This window comes from Dicentrarchus labrax, unplaced genomic scaffold (assembly GCF_905237075.1).
Source record: "Dicentrarchus labrax unplaced genomic scaffold, dlabrax2021, whole genome shotgun sequence".
NCBI classification, from domain to species: Eukaryota; Metazoa; Chordata; class Actinopteri; family Moronidae; genus Dicentrarchus; species Dicentrarchus labrax.
The window spans coordinates 23813291-23822312 of record NW_026136703.1 but is presented as its reverse complement, the minus strand read 5'-3'; the positions used below and the strand labels follow the sequence as shown (position 1 = coordinate 23822312).

At 37.9% G+C, this 9022-nt stretch overlaps 1 protein-coding gene across 26 annotated transcripts in view; it reads right to left on the bottom strand.

Annotated features, from left to right (window-relative positions):
- Nucleotides 1-658: 658 nt before the first annotated feature.
- Nucleotides 659-9022, bottom strand: part of mark3a (MAP/microtubule affinity-regulating kinase 3a) — a 52385-nt gene continuing 44021 nt past the window's right edge. For 11 of the 26 annotated variants that reach the window (XM_051384898.1, XM_051384958.1, XM_051384916.1 and 8 more), the window contains 2 exons: nucleotides 3800-3844; nucleotides 659-1715 (listed from right to left, as the gene is read on the bottom strand). In XM_051384898.1, the coding sequence (XP_051240858.1) occupies nucleotides 1370-1715; nucleotides 3800-3844 (391 nt within the window). In that variant the 3' untranslated portion in view covers nucleotides 659-1369. Of the gene's footprint in view, nucleotides 1716-3799; nucleotides 3845-6381; nucleotides 6430-6679; nucleotides 6760-9022 lie in introns of all 26 variants that reach the window. The other 15 variants (XM_051384977.1, XM_051385002.1, XM_051384993.1 and 12 more) reach the window with 6 other exon arrangements.

Here is a 9022-nt window from a genome sequence, read left to right as displayed (position 1 = left end):
GAGTCCCTGAATGCAGCACAGAGTTCAGATATATCTTTTTACACTGAATATAAAAACCTCTTTCAGTACAGCTCGAGATGCTGTTGAGTTGCATTATGGGAAATGTAGGCTCTTACTAGAGACATCTGCTGCTTGATTCTTTAGCTGACCTCAGGTTTTTAAACTTCAGAAGGAGAATATTAAACAAGAGTGATCAGTTCTAGATACTGTAGGTTCTCTAAAAGCTAAAGTCAGACACCATCTTATATTTATATATATATACTTATTGTAGTCTCTTCAAAATGAATTAGACGTTTGAAACTGTCAATCAGGTTTTTGTAGTCCTGAAGACAGATTTATCTAACTGGGATAAATTAGGTTTTTTTTCCCACCAATTTAACCTCAAACTCATCTTTTGACCTCCAGCTGCTGATTTAGGATCCTGATCCCTGAAATACAAACAAAACATTTTACACACATTGAATCCACAATCTAATCTAATGACTCGTTATAGAACACATTTTAATACACTGTCACTTTATAAAGTACAACCTCATACGTATTTAAAGCTTTTTATATTCAACCATTCACATTTTCTCCTTTTTTTTAAAAATGACTTTAAAAACATTAATAAATTAAAAACGGGAAGTGAATGAAGCTCCACACGGAAACAACAAAATGGAAGCAAAACGTTTTTATATTTTTCATCTCGACTGTGTGTCCGGGGTTACAAATGATCAGCGTGAGACGGGGGGGTGGGGGGGGGACGTTCAAGTTGACAGACACTTTAATTGAGACATGAGTGACCCTTTTACACTGACTCCCTCCCCCTCCCAGCCCTCCCCTCCCTCCCCCATCATCATCATCATCATCATCATCATCGTCGTCTCTACTTTTTTAAACGAAATACAAAACAAAAAGAGTATTGCAGTGAAGCCGTCTTAAAGTAAGATACATTATTTACACTGAAAACGAAGAGAAAAAAAAAAAAAAAAAAAGCTACGTAATATTTTTCTTTTTCCAGGAGAGAGAAAAAAAAAATAAAAATAAATAAGACTAGAAATGTAAATTTTTTTGTTTTTTTGTGTGTGTCCACATTCACAGCATGACAAATCATATTCAACTCGTTAATGTCGACCCCGTGTGGCCAGAATAGACTGAGATATTAGTAGGTAAATTCAGTGATTATTGCCAAAAGCCTTAATCTATACATTATAATATTCAATACATACTCTGTATTTTGTTTAAAAAAAGGGGGTGGGGGGTGGGGGGGGGGAGACATTTTGGAAACTGCTACTTGGATGATTGTACAGCTTAAATACTTCTAGATATATATATGTATACTTTTTTTAAACCCTTTTTTTTAAATTTTATTGAATTGTATTTTGTTTCATAGCTTTAACTCGTTGGCAACTTTGGAAGCAATGTTTTTGAAAGCGATGGATGATCCGGATATCCGTTTGAACCTGACGCCGTTGAGGGAGAGACGGGGCAGCTTGCAAACCTCCATCTCCCACTGGACCAGGTTCTCGGCTCGCCCGTCCCCGTGGACGCAAAGAAGCAGGAAACTCTCTTGCTGCTCGTAGTCGCAGTTGTTGGCGTCGAGCACCTTGCGAATCTCCCGCATGATGTCGCAAGGCTCCATGGAGCTGGTGGTCCTCATACTCCAAGTGAATCTGAGGGAGCGGGGTTTACTGTCTTTATTTTCCCCTTTTTGATCCCCAGGTACATGGCGACTGTCGGGGAAGAGGAGAGAGAAAGAAACAGGATGTTAGGATCGTGTGTTGGCTGCATACACAAAGCTACCAGCTACAGGCAAAGTCTGAAGGAATAATTCAACTTTTTTGGGGTTTTTTTTTGCTGAGAATTAGTTTTTAAAGGACAAATTTTCCACAAATATGGTAAAAAAAAAAGGTATTTTGTGATTAGTAGGAATGATCACAAATTAAATTTCACTGAGAATAACTTTTTAAATTATAGATATTCACTATATTTCATTATTATCCTGTTTTGTGACACATTTTTATCTTTTATCAAAAACAAATGCAGCTTCTGAGATTTGCAAATTGCACTTGGCCACATTTTCTAGATTAATAAAAGATCCAAAATTCAAGTAATTTTTGAATTATTAATTAATACTTCAATGATGAAGTGTCATATGTGCACTAATTATCAGTACGAACCATTTTTAGGCCCAACTATTAGTCAGAACTTTATTTCTTGCTTTAATTGTGACCAATAACTTAATATCCGTTAATAGGCTTTTGTCATAATACTGTTTTTAAAAAGTTTTTAATGTCTGAAAATGTCATATGTGCTAAAAAAAACATGACAACTTCACCACATAAAGAGTGGAAACAGGTAAAGTGAAGGTAACAAACAGGTTACATCTTGTTTAATTTGTACAAAAAGACTTTTAGTGGAATATTAAAAACTCTCAGCAAAACGTCGAACTATTCCTTTAAACAACATTCAGCTTGTGGCCGGTGTTTGTTTGCACCGGGACACGTTATTCTGGCCCCAGTTTGTGCGTCTGATGTATCATCGTTACGTTCAAAGTCACAAAGTTTAACATTAGTTTGAAAAAAACCAAGAAAGTTCATTAACTACAATTTACTGCTTTTCTGAAGATATTTCCCCAAAAAGACTCTTTTAACCATCTGGATGATTTCTTTTTTTTACCGGTTTCACAGTTTATGGTTTATTCTCAGGTTATTACGTCACTTTTTTAAAATCACATTAACAAAAAATAAAAGCATTAAAAGTAAATCTGGAGGAAATATTGAACTCGTAGGCAGATAAAAAGATAAATTTGAGGTTATTGATCAAGTTAAAAAAGGTCGTAACAATGTCTCTGTGACTCTACTTAGTGTTGATCATCTAAACTTTCACTTTAGTTCGTTAACACATTAAATTTATTTAGTTTGTTTTATTGGTTTCTTGTTCACTTGGATTTCTAACCGAGGTCCACATCCTGGTTGAGGATGGCGCTCTCATGAACGCTCGTACCTGAACGCCCCTCCAGCTGTTGGCTATATGGTCCATACCAAGTGAGACTTTAGGAAGGGGGGGGGGGATTATTATTTTCCCATCAGTCTCAGTAAAATGAACTCTAGCCTGAATACGATGTTGTAGAGTTATTGTACATCTTAATGCTATAAGCTGCTGGCTAACAGTGTCAGACTACATATTCTGTTTTCATACATTTAAAAAAGGTATTAAAATAAATTTAACAGCTCATTCGAATAACCTGAACTTGCATATGGAATATTCTGCCAGAGTTATTGTTATTATTGTTCTTTAAAACTAACTGAAAGGACCTGAAACGGAGAACGACCCTTTAAAATGGGTTAAAAATCAATTTTTATTGAGCAGTAAATGACATTTATTTTCATCAGACGGTTAAAAAGAGTCTTTAAAATCCCTTCAGGACATGTGTTAAAGGTTTTTAAACGTCTGTATTTATGCATTTAAAACTCTGTGACTGTGAATATAATGCACACTGGGGCTAGACACATCCATGCTGTATTAATGGCAGGTTTATTTTGGGCAGGTGGGGGTGATATTAGGAGCATTTCTCAGGTCGACAAGCACACAAATATGCCATGCCAACAGAGCTAGCACACGGGAACAGTGCCATGCAAACACAACACACTCAGATGCAACACACAGGGTTTCAAACATCCTACGCAAGCGCGGTCGAGCGCCTCGAGACTGCAGACGAGGACAGACTGAAGCCTACGGGTTTAAAAAAAAAAAGAAAGGGGGGACCGACACATTGAGGGAGGGGTCTGGGAGGTTGGGGGGGAGATAACCTCACCTTGAGCCCTCAAGTCTCCCGTTTCTCTCAAACTCGGTTGAGACTCTGAGGCGCATGAAGATCGGACGGGGAGGAGGGGGAAAGAAGAGGAAGAAGAAGAAAAAAAAAAAGATGTGGATTGTGCACAGAAATCATTTTAGATCATTTTTCCAGTTAATGAAATAAATAAAAAAAGAGAATGTGTGTAATAAGAGGGAGTGACACCGATGTGAAACCACCACCGAGAGAAACAACAAAAACAACAAAGAAATGGAAGATTTGTTTTTCTTCCAGTGAATCATGAGAGGAAATAAAAAAAAACAGTGATGGATGTTGATCCCGAAACCCGAAACCAAGCGATTTAAAAAGCAGACAGAGAAAAACAATCTTTCTTTTAAAAAACACACACAAGCAAGGACGGAAACGCAGCTCGCCGACTGGCGAGAGAAACATAACGACAGCCTGCGGGGGAGATTCAGACGTATAAAGGGAGGGAGGTGATGGTGCTGTGATTGGGTCTCTTATTGGTTGATTTGGATCATTTTTATTCCCTTTTCAGTGGTTTTTAAAAGCAGGGTTGATGAGTATATGAGTAAATAATCTTTACAGACTTATCTTAGGTGTAAAGAAGCAAAAGGAAGACCAAGAGATGTGGTCAAAAGCTCCATGTTCTACGTAATAAACTGTCTTTACTGTTAGAAGATTAAAGAAAAGAAAAACTAACAAAAACTCGTTTTTTGTTAGATTGTGATTCAAATTAGTTGAGTATTAATTAGGATAATTAAATGATTAACACAAGATGATGATATCTTTATGTAATCTTGTGAACAGTCTTTAGTATCTGATGTAAAAGATATCTGTGATTGTTTGTTTGTGAACTTTATATCTGTTAAATCAGTTTCTCATTGTGTTCGTTCTCGGGTTTATTAAAGTTACTTAAACTTAAACAAACACTGATGGAAAAGCATCGACCACAAACAAGAACTCGGACACACCAACACAGACAATCTCTTTCCTGGTTGTAACACGACGCCGGTGAAACTCTAAATGAACTAAATGTTCCCCGACAACGTTCCTGTGACTGAGGCGGCGACACGTTCGACAACTCGGCAGGAAAATGACCTCGATGATTAATAAGTCTGGTGGCGAGTTCAGAGGAGAAGCAGAACGTCTGTCAGTGTTTTTGTGGATGTTTGTGGCTCCACGACCGTATCTATTGCAAATATTAGAAACTAGAGTCTGAGCTGATTCGATTTTAATCAAATTATTTACATCTCGTCACTCAGAAAATCTGATAATTCAAGTTTTCCTTGCTGAATGGTCACATCTGATCACAGCTGTGTGACGCCATCCACAACCAAAAGGGTTAAATCTATATATGAGGTTTAAAACATTATATCAGTATATAAAAGAGTCACATGGTGTCTCACTCGCGCTGCCCGTGTTGTATCGCAGCCTCTCTGTGGTTCGTTTCCGACTGAAACTGCTGTTTTTTATCATCTACGTCGGTGAATTGAGGATTTATTTCCACCAAACCAGAGTTGGTGATTGTTGGAAAGACTAACAGAGACAGTTTTAATGAGTTTTATTTAGTTTCTGTCCACTTTAAAGTCAGTTACGATGACCTACGTGGAGTCTGGTGCTCTAGTGCGACATCTAGTGGCAATAATCTTTAAATATGTGACCTGATCAGAGCCTGGGCTTCACAACATTGAAGAAACTGTAGCTCCAGCTTGTTATCACAGCTAACAGCACTGAGCTCACCGTAGAGATAAAATATAAACTGTGAGAGGATGTAAACGTGACTACAGCCAGACGGAGACTAATCATACCGTTTATAACACCGTATCCCTTTTATGAGGCTAACTGACGATATTTAATGTTTATATGATTTGTGAAGCAACGTTATAAAGTTATTTGATTTGTTTCATAAATAAATTTGCTCAATTAGACAAAAAACACACATTTTGGTGGATTTCTTGATCAACAGCTTAAATATAAAAACCACATAAACTGTGATTGTTTAATTCAAGGTTGCCACAAATGAATTATTTTCCTAACGAGAGCGAACCAACGCAGACCAGCTGTGCGAGGTGTTAAAGTGCGTCTACGCTCATCTGCTCCTCGCCGTGACTCACGAGGACTCTGACTGGGTTTAAACCTGCTCCACAGACAGGAACTCTCTGAGTGACTACAAACACAAAAGGGAAAAAAAAAACGGCCGAGTAATATCACAGAAGATTAGATTAAAAGCAAATAAGCAGTAAGCTCCCTGGCTCCTCTGACAGGACGGGGTTCCCAGCATGCACTGCAGCCTGGAGAACAGAAAAACAGGACGGGTGGAGGAGGAAGTGACTCCAAAACCCCCCCGACAGCTCAAGGACTCGACAACAAGAGGACAAGTGAACAGACAGGACTGACAGCAGGTCCTGAGTCGGTCTGAGAGGCTGTGAAAGTCACAAGACCAAAGTGAGGGAGGGTGGGAGGGTGAGAGGGTGAGAGGGTGAGGGAACGAGGGAGGAAGGGAGGGAGGGTGAGTCCCTCCACATAACTGACACTTGGTCTGAGAAGAGAGAGATTGAGGGATTGAAACAGCCCCTTACTCTAGATCTTCATCTTCCTACAACTCTCTATATCTTCTGCTCCTGAATCTGAAAAGAAAAAACGGGGGAGTCTGAAAAAACGGCGATTTTTCTCAATGGACACATGACAAGAAAGAAAGTAAGAAAGACAGAGAGAGAGAGAGAAAGAGAGGGAAAGAATATTAAAAATGTATGACATGAGGACAGGCCAAAAAAAGAATAAGAATAAAAAAAAAAACATGGAAGGATGATGAGAAGGAAGGAAGGAAGGAAGGAAGGAAGGACAGGCTGATAAGAGACCGGAGGGCAGAAGACTTACTAAGGGTCTTTCCTCCCTGGGTAGAAGGGATGGCAGGCCCTGTTTTGGCCGTCTGCCGTTTGGCCGGGTCAATAGTGACCCTAGGCAGAGAGGAAGAGCAGCAAGAGGTCAAGGTTAAAGGACACAGGAAGGTTAGGAAGACAAAAAACTAAAACAAAAAGAAACACACAAACTGTGGAGGAGAGGAGGAGGAGGAGGAAGAGGGAGGTGACAACCTAAAAACGTCCTGAAGGAGGAGGGAAAAAATGACAAAGAACTCGTTGGTTAAGTCCGAAGATGTGATGAAATGTACGGAGGTTCGAAACTGACAAAAAAAACGCCGTAAAAAAAAAAAAAAAAGGTCATCGGACGAGTCAAAGAAATACAACTGAATAAATAATGTAAATTAAAACGGAGAGTAAAGGGAAATAATGAGGCTTTATACTAAGATAATCATTAATGCTGTAGGTATTTCCTTTTGTTCTTCTAGCTCCGTCATCAGTTTATTAGGACATAATAATGGAGATATAAACAAAGGAGGGATGAAAGCTTTGACCTGCTGGTGGCGCTAAAGAAGAACAAGGACGTCAACCAAATAGGTAACAAACTGTTTTAAAACAAATAAATAAAAATGTGTGTATAATGTGATTTTGTACACTTCTATCACATCTATTTCCTGTGTGTGTGTGCTGATAGAGAGATTCCTCCTCTGTGTCTCTTCCTCAGGGTGTCTAACACTATTTCCACCATTAAAATGTTGTTTTTGTGAGTTTTCTTACAAAAACAACATTTTAAGAGACTTTGGGGCTATTTAACTTGACTTTAGAGTATCAACTGAATAAAAAAAGGTCAAATAAAAAGTATAAAGCCTTTAAAAATGTACTTTTACACTCCATTTTAACTATTTAACCGACAATAGATCATATTTCTGACTCGTCTGATAACATTTTACAACATTTTGTCTCCACAGAAATGAGGACAAACATGGAAAGAAAACGAAAAAACAAAAACAAAGTGAGGTGATAAGAGTGAGATGACGACAGATGACACCAGAGTTCGCCGACACAACACTCTGGGTGATGAAGACGCTGCCAGAGGAAGAAGACTGTCCACCGATCGGCCACCAGAGGGCACTGCTGAGCCTTGAGACGGCGCCCTGTCAGGGCCATAAAGCTACAGAGAGAGAGGCCCCCAGCTTCAGCTCCACCTCAGATATATAAATCACTATTTTAAGGATATTTCGGATTGTCACGTTATATTATTTTGGTCGTCCTGGTTCCCTTTCGTAACCCCGAAGTCTCCATTAGCAGGAGAATGAACTGGAACTGACCCCCCCCCCCGACTCCTTCAAGCACCCGCTGCAAAAAACCACAAGTATTAATGAGATAAATGTTTGAAAAGGAGATTACTTCATTAAATAATAAAAAGAGTTAAAAGAGGAGTTCACTGGATGTTAAAGGAGATGTTCACATTTTTTTAAAGCCCACTTTCATACACTGTAAAATGTTAATGCTGTATATTTGTACCCACAGAGATCGCTCCTTAAGGCAGCTTCAGTAAGTGACGGTTCTTGTTTGGTGTGAATTATTTCTCAGGTTCAGCTGAAGGTCAAATGAGATCTTTCATGTTTTTGGTGTAAAATTCACAGTTTTGTTTCCTTGGAAGAGATTTTTCTTTCCACCAGTAGAGACAGAAAGTGGAAACAAGAAGTCTGTTAACACTGGAAGATACTAAAACTTCAACAATCGGTTGATTCATTTAAAAAATCCTAAATAATTTTAGTTATTAAGCAAAATCTGCTGAATTTCTTCTGGTTTTGGAAAAACAAAATACATTTATCCTGTTATATTTAACTGTTAGTAGGAGCCTTAAAAGATTTCCCCTCTGACTACTTAAAACTCAACTTTAGATCAACATTTATAAAGATAAACTTATTTTACTTGGCACCTTTCAAACCAATGTTACAAAGTGATGTCCAAACAAAAAGCTGGATTAAAACAAATCTAAGTAAGTAAATAAGTTAAGTACAGTGAATAAAATACAATAAAATAATCCAAATACAGTAAATTAATAATAAAAATATAAATTAAAAAGATGATTTGAGTCCTGTGGAGTTTGTCCTCCATTAATAACACAGAGTTCGCTTTAAGAAGGGATCTCCTGTACATACGAGCATGTGAGTGTTTTATTAAGATAGACTTAAATAAATGTGAATCCACCTTTTAAATTACAATAATTATCCATAAACATTGAAGAGGTGGAAGATATTTTCTGTGTTAAAAAGTAAACAGAATCGGCTGTTTTGTATTTAAAATAAACAGAATTTCAACATTTTTAGCCATTAATGTGTTAATTTAAAGATTG